This window comes from Salvelinus fontinalis, chromosome 42, assembly GCF_029448725.1.
Source record: "Salvelinus fontinalis isolate EN_2023a chromosome 42, ASM2944872v1, whole genome shotgun sequence".
NCBI classification, from domain to species: domain Eukaryota; kingdom Metazoa; phylum Chordata; class Actinopteri; order Salmoniformes; family Salmonidae; genus Salvelinus; species Salvelinus fontinalis.
The window spans coordinates 25,649,067-25,665,002 of record NC_074706.1 but is presented as its reverse complement, the minus strand read 5'-3'; the positions used below and the strand labels follow the sequence as shown (position 1 = coordinate 25,665,002).

The following is a 15,936-nucleotide window of genomic DNA, read 5'->3' as shown; positions in this document are numbered from 1 at the left end:
CTCTGGGTCCATATTTCTGCACCCCTGGGGTCCATATTTCTGCACCCCTGGGGTCCATATTTCTGCACCTCTGGGTCCATATTTCTGCACCTCTGGGTCCATATTTCTGCCCCTCTGGGTCCATATTTCTGCACCTCTGGGTCCATATTTCTGCACCTCTGGGTCCATATTTCTGCACCTCTGGGTCCATATTTCTGCACCTCTGGGTCCATATTTCTGCACCCCTGGGGTCCATATTTCTGCACCCCTGGGGTCCATATTTCTGCACCTCTGGATCCATATTTCTGCACCTCTGGGGTCCATATTTCTGCACCTCTGGGTCCATATTTCTGCACCTCTGGGTCCATATTTCTGCACCCCTGGGGTCCATATTTCTGCACCCCTGGGGTCTATATTTCTGCACCTCTGGGTCCATATTTCTGCACCTCTGGGTCCATATTTCTGCACCTCTGGGTCCATATTTCTGCACCTCTGGGTCCATATTTCTGCACCTCTGGGTCCATATTTCTGCACCTCTGGGTCCATATTTCTGCACCTCTGGGTCCATATTTCTGCACCTCTGGATCCATATTTCTGCACCTCTGGGTCCATATTTCTGCACCTCTGGGTCCATATTTCTGCACCTCTGGATCCATATTTCTGCACCTCTGGGTCCATATTTCTGCACCTCTGGGGTCCATATTTCTGCACCTCTGGGGTCCATATTTCTGCACCTCTGGATCCATATTTCTGCACCTCTGGATCCATATTTCTGCACCTCTGGGGTCCATATTTCTGCACCTCTGGGGTCCATATTTCTGCACATAATAATGTGCACACCAATAAAGCAGCTTGCTGTTTGCATTTTTTTCAGAAGTCAACCAATTAAAACAAAGGGCAGGATCAACTAGGGAGTCACGGTGTAATGTAAGCACCCACGTCCTGGGGTTGAAGATTGACTGAATGATAGATTTGGGACGAGGAAATGTTAGCAAGTTATGATCTTAGATTTTTTGTGTGGTGTATACCCAGCATTACTACATTTACATTTGTCATTTACCAGATGCTCCATCTGGAGCGACTTACTGTAGTGAGTGCATACATTTTCGTACTGATCTCCCATGGGAACTGTGGTGTTGCGAGCACAATGATCTACCAACTGAGCCAAACAGGACTTCAAAGTGAACCAAAGTCCTTTGTTTAAACAAAGTTCCATGGAGCTTGGATAGTCTTCAGCTGCTCTCCATGTGGAAAACCACCAATGCAGCCCAGGTGCTGTTAATTTAAACCATAATGAGGCCACTCAGGCCAGGTGACCGGTAGAGCAGGTGTAGGTGTACTCAGGCCGTGTAGTCTTTACCATGGCAGCCATCTTAGGCAGTGGTGTAAAGTACTACAGTAAAAATACTTTTAAGTACTACTTAAGTTGTTTTTTGGGGCATCTGTACTTTACTATTTTTACTCCTTACATTTACCCTGACACCCAACAGTACTCATTAAATTTTGAATGCTTAGCAGGAGAGGAAAATTGTCTAATTCACGCACTTATCAAGAGAACATCCCTGGTCATCCCTAGTGCCTCTGATCTGGCAGACTCACTAAACACAAGTGCTTCATTTGTAAATGATGTCTGAGTATTGAATTGTGCCCCTGGCTATCCATAACTTTAAAAAAAACAAGAAAATCATGTCATCTGGTTTGCTTAATATAAGACATTTTAAATTATTTATACTTAAGTACCTTTAAAACAAAAATACTTTAATACTTTTACTCAAGTAGTATTTTACTGGGTGACCTTCACTGGAGTAATTTTCTTTTAAGGTATTTTTACACTAGTATGAAAATTGTGTACTTTTTCCACCACTGATCTTAGTGTAGACACCTCCTGTGACAGCACAAGGCTCACTGTGTGGCAAGCCCGCGGGTGGAGGGGCTGGTCACATGTGTGTGGTAGTCCAACAGCATGAGAGACAGGGGTTTAAGCAAGAAACATTTTACTTTAATAACAATTTAAATGTGATTTATTAGAATCCCCATTAGCCGACGCCAATGACGACAGCTAGTCTTACTGGGGCCTCACATTAAAACAAAGATAAACAGACAAAATACTTCACAATTTACATACATTTAAAAACATGAACATGTAGTGTGTGTATGCATCGATCAGTTCCACATACATGCCAGTACATACACACAAGTAGGTCGTTGTGCTTTATTCATTTTTTGAAACGAGGAGTAACTCAAAAATTGAAAAGGCATCTCGGAAGGACAACTTTGGGGGAAACTAGGGGAGCTGCCTCTTACCCCACGCAGTCTTTTCCTATGCAGGGGAGCTGCCTCTTACCCCACGCAGTCTATTCCTATGCAGGGGAGCTGCCTCTTACCCCACGCAGTCTATTCCTATGCAGGGGAGTTGCCTCTTACCCCACGCAGTCTATTCCTATGCAGGGGAGTTGCCTCTTACCCCACGCAGTCTATTCCTATGCAGGGGAGTTGCCTCTTACCCCACGCAGTCTATTCCTATGCAGGGGAGCTGCCTCTTACCCCACGCAGTCTATTCCTATGCAGGGGAGTTGCCTCTTACCCCACGCAGTCTATTCCTATGCAGGGGAGTTGCCTCTTACCCCACGCAGTCTATTCCTATGCAGGGGAGTTGCCTCTTACCCCACGCAGTCTTTTCCTATGCAGGGGAGTTGCCTCTTACCCCACGCAGTCTTTTCCTATGCAGGGGAGTTGCCTCTTACCCCACGCAGTCTTTTCCTATGCAGGGGAGTTGCCTCTTACCCCACGCAGTCTATTCCTATGCAGGGGAGTTGCCTCTTACCCCACGCAGTCTATTCCTATGCAGGGGAGCTGATGTAGCACAGGGGGATGTGTGAAGCCCCAGTCTGAAGTGTCCCCACTTGCGCCGCCGAATAGCTAGCTTTTCGCATGTGGCAACTGGCAAGACACTTCGGGAGGGAGGTCACATGTGCTAGTAAAGCAGAGGTCCTGGTTCCGAGCCTCGGTGTGAGCCCAATCAGGAGGAAGTGGTACCCGCTAAGCACCGTGACATCCATTATACTAACCCCTGTAAAGCTGTTTGTGGCTGCTGGGACAGGAGTCTTCAAAACGTAGCTCACAGCAATGGCACCCACTAGAGCTTTTACTAGCAGTTCCACTCTTGTGTTGGCAACCCTTGATTGCAGCCAGGTGTCAGGGCTCCACATCTGCAGTCAATAAGATGATTAATTCACCAGAAAATCACACCCCTGGCTACGTCCCAATTCTCCCAAATAGTGGCTACATCCCAATTCTCCCAAACAGTGGCTAAGGAGGGTGTGAGAGGCACTTCCCTATCCACACACCCCTCAAGATGCCACAACTGAATGTCGAATAAGGCCAATTCTATTTGATCCGGGAATTAGTGCGCTTGACATTTACAGGTAATATCAGATTGAGCCGACATATGCAGTGTTTACCATGAATGTGGTCTCCACGAACATTGCCTGTAAAAGGTGCATAGCCGAAAGGGGGATATCGGATGAAATACCGGCCTAAATGTATTAACTGAGTCACAATAAATAAGGACATCTACTAAATATGATTGCCGTTATATTTTACCCAACGTTGGGATGTTCCTTCTCCGTGTTATTTTGCTTCTTTTAATACGCTGTCATCCAGCCAATTATCGCGTTAAGACAATGAGACTCTGTGACCTTTTCACCCCCCTCTTTTTATTCCCCCTTTTCTTTCTCACTCTTTTTCTTGCCCTCATGCCCCTGGGGAGCCTACGGTTCACCGGCGTAAAGCATCCCTCTCTTCTGGATCATCACTCTTTACTTCTGTTCCCCTCACCTCCTTATTATCCTCCCCCTCTCCTTCTCTCCCCTTCTTCTCTTCCTTCCTTCCTTCCTTCCTTCCTTCCTTCCTTCCTTCCTTCCTTCCTTCCTTCCTTCCCTCCCCCCTACTCTTCCTTCCCTCTCCTCTTCTCCCCGCTTCTCCCCCTCCCCCTCTCGTCCACCCCCTCATCTCCCCCTCCCCCTCACGTCCACCTCCACTTCTCGTCCACCCCCTCTTCTCCCCCTCCCCCTCTCGCCCACCCCCTCTTCTCCCCCTCCCCTCTCGTCCACCCCCTCTTCTCCCCCTCCCCCTCTCGCCCACCCCCTCTTCTCCCCCTCCCCTCTCGTCCACCCCCTCTTCTCCCCCACCCCCTCTCGTCCACCCCCTCATCTCCCCCTCCCCCTCTCGTCCACCCCCTCATTTCCCCCTCCCCCTCTTGTCCACCCCCTCTTCTCACCCTCCCCCTCTCATCCACCCCCTCTTCTCCACCTCCACTTCTCGTCCACCCCCTCTTCTCCCCCTCCCCTCTCGTCCACCCCCTCTTCTCCCCCTCCACTTCTCGTCCACCCCCTCTTCTCCACCTCCACTTCTCGTCCACCCCCTCTTCTCCCCCTCCACTCTCGTCCACCCCTTCTTCTCCACCTCCACTTCTCGTCCACCCCCTCATCTCCCCCTCCCCCTCTCGTCCACCCCCTCATCCCCCCCCCCCCCCTCTCGTCCACCCCCTCTCCTTCCCACATATCAGGAATTCAGCAGCCTTCCACCTCCAATCACATTTTAATGGGATGCCGATATCCTTTTCCAGAAGAGGGTATCTGGGTCAGATGACTCTTTCCCACACACACATACAGAGACACACGCATACACACACACACATACAGAGACACACGCATACACACACACACACACACACACACACACACACACACACACACACACACACACACACACACACACACACACACACACACAGCCCAGTGGAGCTGCCATCAGTCAAAGCGGCACGGTGGGTCTGGGGGCATTTACATAGATAGATGATGGAGCGATTACAGGGCACCAGGGTTATTAATCATGCTGGTGAGGAGAGCGAGAGGCCCACTGTGCTCCTCTATAGGGGTGGATCTCTACCGAGGGGATAGTCTCTACTGTAACTCCTGAGCCTTGCTCTATGTGCCTAACCACTGTGTTTGATATAAGGCCTAAAAGGCTCTGTTTCTTTCACCATTAACCATTTCCATCCACAGTTTTATGCGAGTAAAGTCATACTGTCACGTTCCTGACCTGTTTTCTCTTGTTTTGTATGTGTTTATTGGTCAGGGCGTGAGTTTTGGGTGGGCAGTCTATGTTTTCTATTTCTATGTTGGGTTTTTGTGTTCGGCCTGGTATGATTCTCAATCAGAGACAGGTGTGTATCGTTTGTCTCTGATTGAGAGTCATACTAAGGCAGCCAGGGTTTCACTGGTGTTTTGTGGGTGTTTGTTCCTGTGTCAGCATTTGGGCCACACAGGACTGTTGCAGGTTAGTCACGGTTGTTGTTTTGTTAATTTGTAGTGTTTGTTGGTTTGCCATTAAATCATGAATACTTACCAATCCGCATCTTGGTCCGATCCATGCTCCTCCTCGTCTGAGGAGGAGAACGACTACGACAACCTTTACACATACCGTATTAAAAGAAAATCATGACAGCTATGATGGAACCAGGACGTTTCGGTACAATTGTATAAACTCCGACAGATAATTTGTTTGTTTGACATGGGGGATCTTTTAGTGTCGGTAAAATGAATTATGTGAGAAGTGGTGGTGGAAATGCCTTTATGCCCAAAAATTGATATAAGAGCCATCGTATGGAAGTAAACTTGGAGTCGCACAATGATATGGTGTGTGGTCTTCTCCTAGGGAAGCCATGCAGTTTATTAGTCTACAGATGAAATCATTTATGATGAACTTCCCAGGGTGGTGAAAGTGCACAGTGATGATATTGATGCTCCTTTCCAATAAATATCGAGGGGTTTATTCTGGTGACATGATGATCGATGCTATGACTTATCCATAATAATCTCATCATGTAGACTAGCCTTCCAGCACAGCCTACCTGCACTGTATCTGCCAGCTGTTGGCTAGAGCGCACGTGCCCAGACCAGACTAGGCACATTTGCTATTTAACGCAACAGTTTTTGTGACAAAACTACAGTTGAACATGTGATGGAAACATATTTAACTTTAGATTTTTACTAGGTACATGAAAACTTAAGCAAAAAATACACATTTTGTGTGCCCTACATCTCATCGCACACGGATTTCTATCCGCAACACGTCCGTGTAGAAAATGCGCATATTTTCTTTATGCGGCTTCTAGAATATTCACATGAAAATGTGTCGCCAATCAGATGGAAACCTGCTATTGAAGTACTTAAATGTCAGTTTAATTTAATGTCAGTGACAATTTTATGGACATTCTGATTTAAAAAAAAAGTTGTCATATGTAATGTTTTCACATGGAGCGACCCCATGCTTTACCGTAAGTGTACTAAAACATGCAATCTTTAGCCCTTTAACATTTCATACCACCCTAGTTTCTGGTGATTTGATTAATTTTGAATCGTGAGTGGTGGCTCTAAATATGACGGGCTGGGCGGACGAGGTGATGGCCTAATCTACAGAGACAGGTGAAGTACTCCGCTCCTCCTGGCCGTTTGCTTTGGTAAATGTATCTGCCATTCCGTGACCTCAATGGGACGTGACACATCAACTCCCACCACCACCACTACATCCCACCACCATGTTTCTAAGAGGGAGACCAGTGTTCTGGCTCTATTGCTCCTGATCATTCTTTAAATGGTCTATGTTTTTATCTCAACCATGTTGTGAAGACAAAGGCACATTTTAACACGTGGACAATTACGTTATTCAAATTCCAATGTATTGAATCCAATTTATTGTATTCTAATAACTTATTCTATCCAGTCAAAAAAATGGCTGCTAGGCCATGCCTTAACAGACATTGATAATGTTATGAATATCCAAGAAGGGTTGTCTAATATAGACGGACAGATAGATGGATGGATGATAAACGAGTGGATGAATGGATGCATGGGTAGGTGGATATAGATGGATTGACGTATATCTTGGTAGATCAGTCACAGTGACAACGAACGCTCTGTGAAGAATGATGCATATGGGCTTGTGGAAATGAAAATGTGATGACTCGGAATTTACATTTGATCCAGCTGGCGAGATTATCAGTATAGGCTGCTGTCACAAACTAGCGTACGGTCTCCCCACAAGCACAGCTGTGTCATGCCACAACAAGTCAACACATTCATATAAACATAGAGGTTTGAGGTGTGTGGGAGTTATGCGGTAGCCAATTTCATTATTTTAAATTAGCCCGGATCCACATCCACAACAACTTTATCGCCACGTTTTTAAAAGATTGCTGTTAACAATTGAATACGTTACTTGGGGAATTGTTCTAATTTGATGAGTGTAGATATGCGACTTGTCACTCTGCCAATCACTCCATTAGCTCTGAGCCTTGCCTGATGACATCATTCTGTGTCCTTTTGACACAAGTCAATTTGATTACCCTAGGAGGCTTAAAAAGATTGGAAGCAACACAATGGTCTCAAATGATATTGCTTTAGAACCCACAGATGGAACATAGATCTACTCAACACCTGCCTTCCTATTACGTAAGATTAGATTAAAAACAGAAAATCTAAACTGTGTCCAACCTCAAGCAAGGCAACACTTTGTCTTGTCTACAAGATACAATATGAATGCTGTATGAGCAGTTCCTTTACTAACTACAGGACATTCAGTAATACAGAAGAAACATAAATACATTTCTTTGCATCCTGCAACGCTCCTTTCCTGTCTTCCATGATGTCCAGTCCCGGTCTCTATTCCAATGTCCACAGGCCACACTAACATACAAATGAGTATGAAACCATATATCAGAGATGCATTCTAAACAGTGGACATTGGAACACAGCCTCCGTCTGCATAGCGAGCCTCAGTGCTGCCACCCTGAAATACACCTCCAGTGAGTGACTTTGATTGGCTAATTCCTCAGTGGTCAGTCTGGGGCCTGCCACCGGGGGGAAAGGAGGGTTTAAATGATGTGGAGAAATGTCAGTGGACGTCAGGAGGCTCACCACCCCGATCAATCAATCAGGCTGGCCTGATCCCCCTGTTGTGTGTGTGTGTGTGTGTGTGTGTGTGTGGAGAGATGGTGGGGGACGTACCCTAAACATATTAACTTTCCCCATTCATCAATTACCCTGGAAACTGGAGTCTGTCAGAGGGATGAGCAGATGGTGTGTGTGTGTATGTGTGTATGTGTGTGTGCGCGTGCGCGGGCGGGCGGGAGCGAGAGACAGCAGGGTTCAGTACGCTCACTCAGGAGGCTGCAGGATAACTAATCAATCTACCTGCCTCAGAGAGCAGGAGAGGAACAGGGAGAGCCGATGAGCAGAGAGCAAGCCAAGGAGGTGCCTGCACATTCTTCAGAAAGGGGGTGAAAATATGATTCCCTGCATCCTTCTCAAACACATTGGAGAAGGTCTGCACTTCCTCCCTAATTTTCTCCAATATATTGGAAGGAGAGGAGAGAGAATGCAAGGAATTGAGGCAAGACTTTTGAGATTCACTCAGCATCTAAAGAGTCTATTAAATCAAAACAGAATGGGAGCCTTCAGAGGTTAAAACACAACAACATTTCTTCTGACGCTGCATGAGTACACATCAGATTAATTGAATTGATAAAATCATGTTTATTGTGAGCAGCAAATAGTGAAGTGAATATTAATTCAATCAATCAATCACACAGCTTGGAAAGAGAACTGAATGGTCTCCACCCATAAACATCTGGATATCGGTACTGATTGAATATAGTAGTCACCAACACTGTAGAATCCATTTGTCAGTTTCGGCCAAACTCTCTCCACCTATGTCTTGTACAGTAATACAGCTACAAATAATTGAAAATGTTAATGCATTTATGTGTGGGCTATAAAACGTTCAAGAATTTTGAGGCCTAAAATCAAATGCTCAAACATTCAGGCAAATGGGTAGGACCCAAAATAAGTAGTCTCTCCAAGTGCCTGATTTCAATCACTATGGTAAGCAGGAAATTAACTGGCCTTCGAAAGTCCTACCTGGTACATAAAGGCTTGACCTTCTAAGGTCCTTCCTGTTACACCTGCATATGGGTAGCTGAATCTTGTCTTGAGGAGACTTCATAACCTCAGACAATATGAGCCCCCAAAAAACGTTTTGAAGCTCCTTAAAATCACTTCTCACCCTGAAGACTAAACTACAAACTCCTTTCAGAGGGCAGATGTGTTTTCTCTCTCTCTCTCTCCCTCCTCCTCTCCTCCTACCTGCTCTTAAATGTGTACCGGCGGCTCTAGGCCTGTCATATAGCATCAGCGCTCCGCTGATTACTTCCACCTTGTCTCCCTCGTCAGGGAATGATTCTGACACGCACTCACACCCTGCTTTCTCCGCATCAATATGCGTGCGACGGAATAACTGCAGACAGTAAATAAATAATGAAAGAGGAGAGAGAGGGAGGGTGGGTGGGAGAGTGACACATCGAGCTTCCCTCTCTTTTTCTCTCTGTCTCGCTTTCCTCTCCTGTGTGGTGTGACTCACCCAGAGTGGCCAAGTGTTATGTCGTGCACTGGGGAAGGCGCGCACAAAGTGTGTGTGCACTGCGCATACATGAACGATCGCCTCACAGACAGAGTTGGATGTGAGGGTGTAGGTTTGATGGGTTTTATTTGGAGAAAGAGCCCATTTAGAATACACATTAGGATTAACATAAAACGGATAGAAAACACAGCAGCTGTATACTTTAAGATGCAAAAATATCACTTAAGAACGGGAAGCATAGAAATAACGCATATAGAACAGCTCTACTGCTTCTTATACATGCTTTCAATGAGAATGAATGATCTATAAATCGCATTTCTATGTGAATTTGGTCAGGTCGCCCAAAAAGTGACATATTGCACCAATTTAATCCCATCGGTCACAATAGTGACCGTAAAAAACGTTTTCTGTTATAAGGCTCTAAAAATATTACTGAATGATGTATCAATGCATTTCCAGCAAATATTGAAATAGTAAAGGGTCTCAATGAAAGATGTGCAGTGTCACATGTTTAGTGTAAATTGTCACACGACCAGAGCTGTTTACTTCCTGGTTGCACCATGAGAAGAGGATGGCTGCATCAAAGCTCCTCAACAAAAGGTTAGTAAAGTATGTTAACATAAAGATAGGACAAAGATTTTTGGTACACATCATCTTTAAGGTGTCTAGTATTGATATATGCATTTGCAATTACTCAACTTTGTTCAGTGTGGTCATAGAATGAGTATACATGTTGACGGCAACAATAGTGACCGGCGGGATAACACAGTGCATCTAGTTATACACATAGGTATACACATACATAGTTCTTGTTCTACCTAACTTTCTACTCTGTTCTTTCTTTTAGTTTCACTTTGAGTCAAGTTCTGGATATGTTGATCTAGGTGACTGCCCAGACAAGGCATGCAACATTGTAGTTATCCCTCAAAATGAGAAAGATGCTGTCCTGTGTGATTGTGATAGCGATGGGTCAGATATGGACTATGGACAGGCCATTTGCCAGCCAGGCTATTGAATGCATATGCTGAACCTATGCAAACAGATCATGACAGGAACAACGTTATCAGTGATGATGACCTACCCCCCCCCACCCCCCAACCACAACCTCCCCCACCCCCCTCCATTGTTGATAATGAAGAGCCAAGGGGCTTTACCCGCCAGAGGGTCCAGTCAGAAGAGCCAAGGGCCTCTGCAAGCCACAGGGGTCAGCCAGAAGAGCCAAGGAAAAACTGCAGGTGGTCAAAAATAAAGATTGAGTGTTCAAATGATCAAAGAGGCCTGCCACCAATGTGATTCCAAAACACATAGTATACAGCCCAAATATGCACAAGTTTGGCACGAAACCACTGAGCCACGGAAGGAGATCTTTACTGGCTGCTACTGTTGAAGGTCAGGCATGATATGACAAAGCTTCTCACTGGCCAATCAACACGATGCACCGGTTCCAGAGAAGTCGTCATTGTGACAAACGTACTACCTGTGCATGTGAGAAATGCAAAGCGCCACTGCACATTGAGTGCTTCAAGATATACCATGGACAGTAGAAAAGGAGATAAGAGCGAATGAAAAAGGGCTGAAAAAGACATTAAAAGAAAAATAGAAAAATCGATAAAGGGTGAGGAGAAGCAGTACAACGGACTCTAGGAAGAAAAGAAAAGTAGACGGAAAAGACAATCAAAATTACTGAAATGTTTTTGGAAAAGAAGGTCAATTTATTCAAGACATACTGTATGACAGTAGGACTGACTGATCACAGTTCAAAATAGTGATGCACAAACTAATCTTGCACTCATTGTGCAGTGGCGCTTTTAGATATATATATATAATTGTATTTTGTTCAGTGTAGGTCTCTACTTGAATGCATATTCTACAGGCTACCTCTATCCTAAATGTTACCTTTATGTTCAGTGTAGGCCTCTACTTGAATGCATATTCTACAGGCTACCTCTATCCTAAATGTTACCTTTATGTTCAGTGGGAATGAATCACACGACTGCTATACAGTTGTTAGTGAATGTTGCACTAAAATGTCACAATGACAATGTTACAATGAACATTGCACTAAAGTACAAGTTCAAATGTTACAATAAAGTTACAATATTAATGTTTCAATACATGTTACAATAAAGTAACAATGTTGAAATACGCTGATGGTTGTTTTTCTGTCTTTGCTCTCAGTATTCATATCGGTGTTGTATATGGGTTTTTGATGTGTAAAATAGTCACACTAGAATGTGGCGGGGCATTCTAGTGGCAATGCTGGGGACTGCTAGTGACAGAGTTTTAAATGTGTTAATAACTGGGTTGGGATATATAAGAACTTTTATAACTGCATAGGAGAAATATGTTAATTCAGAATACGTAACATTATACCACCGGTCACAATTGTGATCGACCATTGATTACTTCAAAGGGTTACTAATGACACTTGATTTGGATATTTTCATGTCTGGGAAAAATGTGGAATGAAATGGGTTAAAGGATGAAACCTGCACCGTCAGGATACTGACGCATCACTTCCTCTCAACTGGAAACTCCATATTTCCCATCAACAACATTCCCATTCCCTGAGCAGCGTTCCAGTATTCATTGATTCCAAGAAAGTGACCGTGCGTTTTCCCTGTGCTAGTCCTGTATGCCAGGGAAAACTCCTTAACGGTGTGAGCATCCCTCCCTCCCCTGCAGTCAGAAATCCCTAAAGGGATTACCAGGAGGCCCACAAGGACTCCAAATCTCAGTGAAGGGCATGGTTGGGGGTAAGCATCTAATCTCCTGGATGTATTCCCCCTGGAAGATAAAAGGGCATCACCATAGAAATAGAATCCATAGAAAGGGCTTGCAACGTCCACTCATTACGCCATCATGGATTTCAATGGAGAAGCCCGTTCTATATTCTGTTTCCATGGGCATCACACTTTAAGGCAACTCACTAATTATGACAGTGTACAGTTAGGTGGTGTAGGTTTGTTGTTTAGGGCTGGTTTCCTAGACACAAATTCAGTTTGTAGTCTGGACTAAATTGCATACTGGAGAATGGAATGTCCTTTGTCTATGTTTTTGGGCCCTAGGTCTAGGTTTAATTTTGGTCCGGGAAAACGGACGTTAGTTTCCATTCTATGACCCAACTATCCTAATGAAATCCTATGAAGGGGGGATGGAAATTATTTTGAACTTTCTTAAACCAGATAGAAAGTATTTAGAAATGATAATCAACCTACATATTTTTAAACACCTGCACTTTTTCTGGCCTGCAAATTGCTTTTGACAAACAAACCGGACCGGAAAAAAATTGTGGCCCTCTGCTGATTTTTAAAATCCCCATGTGGCCCTCGAGTCAAAATGATTGCCCACCCCTGCTGCATAGAGTCCTCCTGGCACAGCCTGTCCCACCAAGTCCCCATCCCCAGCTCCATTTCCATCTCCATCGAGATGAGCGCTGCACACATTTCATGGGAGAATACTCAGCTCATACATCTTCATCCCCGTTTACTTGACCTTTTTTCTCCTTTACCCTCTCCCTCCCACTCTCAGTGCAGGAGGGGGAAAACGTTACCACAGGGGCCTGAGGACTTTAAACCCCAGTTTCCAGACTGATCCAGGAGAGGAGAGGGAGGAGGAGAAGGGGGGGATTAGAAGAAGCCAATCTCTGATATGGTTTAATCTCAGCGGCCAAGCAAACGCCGGCGCTCCCGATGCACGTTATTTATCACCTTCCCATCACCGGCGGTGGCGGGGATTTGCCACACAGACGCATCTGCCACGGAATGCACGCAGAAACGATTTCCAATGTAGCTCTCCTCTCTCAGGCCTTTTGCCGCCAGCAGCTCAAGACGCAGGTTACGGCTGCGTGGGTTTCGTTACCGAGGAGGAAAAAGTCGGTCCCGGATGATTTCATCTTCCTCCGTCTCCTCAGCGACCCCAGTAATCCACAGCAAACCCGAATGCACCCCTCTACCCCCTCCTCCACTGTCCCCCTCACTACTCTCGCCAACCCCCCCCCCCCCCCCCCCCCCCCCCCCAGACCTGGAAATCATTCGGGCTGCACAAGCCATCTCAAGCGCCCCCCCTATCCCCCTCCTCCTACCAGTGTGACAAACCACATGGGATTTCACTAGTTCTTTAAAGCCTGCTGCCTCTGGGAATGACTCTCTTCCACCATGCGACATTTTAGTATTCCGGGGGAGACGTGACTAGGGATGCAACCAATGCCGTTTATATATCCTCTCCTCGTTGTTTGAGTGATGCTTCGCAGCAGCAGCAAATGAGAGAGGGAAAAACATTGCAGGGGAATCATAATCCAATATTTAATTGTACAATGTGAGGATAAAAATGTTGCGTTATTCGTCGACATTCAAAATATTATTTTTTTTAGTTCTTTTTTTATTTGAACACATAAAAGCATCACAACAACAATATACAAATTCTTGTTAATCTTTAAAACCAAAACACATTTACACATGCAACAATAGGGTTTTGAAGACAATGAGTGATTTATTGAATCATTTTGTCGTTTTTGGAATGTGTTCACTTTTTTGCTTCAGCTCAACAGACTACTGCCTTTGTTATTGTGGCCTCTGCAGGAGAAAGGTATGGACAGTCCCCTACTTCCAGAATAACTGTAGTCAGACATACTCACAGTGAACATATATCAGTTATATTGTATATAACTGTTGTCAGATATGTTCACTGTACTGTTGACTTAATATTCCATTTGAATATGTTAATTTAACCTCAGAATTCCTACTAGTATTATTTATAACTACCTTTCAGACAGCTTGGGTGTAATAACCGGTAACACTTTACTTAGTCTGCAAGTATATATCATAAACCTCATAAGACACTTTAACGGATATTACATGCTTATAACAAGTAATAAAGCATTATACCTGCTATTAACAAGCAATAAAGCATTATACCTGCTTATAAACAAGCAACTAAGCATTATACCTGCTTATAACAAGTAATGAAGCAATATACCTGCAGGATATAAGTAATGAAGCATTATACCTGCAGGATTTAAGTATAGTGTTACCTATAAGATGACCTTTGTATTTCAAACAAAAACCAGAAGATGGTCAGGAGGCAAAACAGTTAGATGAAAAAGCTAATCATAACACCATCTTTGAAGTGTATCAAAACCCCAGAGAAATGCAGTCTGGCTCACAACTACCACTTTGTGCAGTAACTGTAACACAACGATGCCCCTTTTTGTTTTCCCAAAAAGTACAACTCGCTACACAAGACAATGTGCCCTGTTTCGTAACGTGCTGGACAAAAACCCCAAATGAAAGCATCTAAATAATAATGCCGCTCTCTCTGGCATCGTGTGTCACTTATATGATACATCACATTTACCAAAGAGGACCTTATAGTTTCCCTCAGTCAGAGGCGCACACACACAAACAGGAAATGCAAGCATTAAACAAAAATGACAAATTTAATAAAAAATAATTCAGCTTTGATATAATAATTTGAAAACGGAAATAAAGGGAAAACACAAGCAGAATAATCAACTTTAAAGATTATTGCTCCAAGGTTGTGTGTGACGATCACATGATCAATCCCAGCAGCGGCCATCTTTGTTGTTGACGTATTGGTGATGATTGTCTATTGAGTCCTTTACATAAGATTGACTGTAAACTTTACAGCCAAACGACACTGAAACACATTCATATACACCGAAAATAGACATTATGATACTGTCAAAAGGTACAATAATTACACAGGAAAGGAAATTACAGAGTAAAACCAACACCATAATGTTTATCGTTTCATCTTTCGAGAGTTTCTTCCTCCTGGTTTAAAAACTGGGAGGTTGTTTGGGTTCTCTGAGCCCCCAAGTGCTTCCTGCAGTGATGTCAGAGTTCTAACTGGACCTCCGACCGCATGTTGATGTCACTAAGGTCGGGCGCTCTAAAAGAACCACCGGAATGCCTCGCCATTGTTGACTGGTGTCCTCTGTAGGAGAAAGGAAAAGAGCAAAGGCAAACGGTTAGCAACAGTTACCAAGGTGAACGGAAAAGTGCTACATTTCTCTTTTTCTTCTTTTGAGCATTTTAAAACCAAGGAAGAAAATGTGAGTAGAGTATACAAGGCCACTGGGGCACCAGGAGGCCTACTGTATGTTGTCTAAGGTGGCCCGGGTTTCACCTTAGAATCTTTATTTTCTCTCACAAAGAACACTTTGTTTGTAAAAAGAGCACAACAGCTGAGCAGGCAAACCACTCACTTCTTCAACCCAAACATACCTTAGTTGTCCCCACGTCTAATTTCCTCTGAGTCCCGGGGTTAAAGACACCTCCAGTACCTACCACCCACCTCCCTACCAAACACCCAAATAATCACTACACCATGATGAAATATTCACCCCAAAATTCCCATGATGCAACAATGAGGCGTTTAATTACGGGAAGCTCCAGCCGCAGTGAGGGGGAACCAGCGCGTCATTTCAATTTGGGGCCGCGCCAGCCCCACTAC

At 44.5% G+C, this 15,936-nt stretch overlaps 1 protein-coding gene across 4 annotated transcripts in view; it reads right to left on the bottom strand.

The window, feature by feature from the left end:
- Window positions 1-13,738: 13,738 nt before the first annotated feature.
- cxxc4 (CXXC finger 4) overlaps window positions 13,739-15,936 on the bottom strand; it is a 28,511-nt gene continuing 26,313 nt past the window's right edge. For 3 of the 4 annotated variants that reach the window (XM_055909228.1, XM_055909229.1, XM_055909230.1), the window contains exon 3: window positions 13,739-15,417. In XM_055909228.1, coding sequence (XP_055765203.1) covers window positions 15,373-15,417 — 45 coding nt within the window. In that variant the 3' untranslated portion in view covers window positions 13,739-15,372. The remainder of the gene's footprint in view (window positions 15,418-15,936) is intronic. The other variant, XR_008757280.1, reaches the window with a different exon arrangement.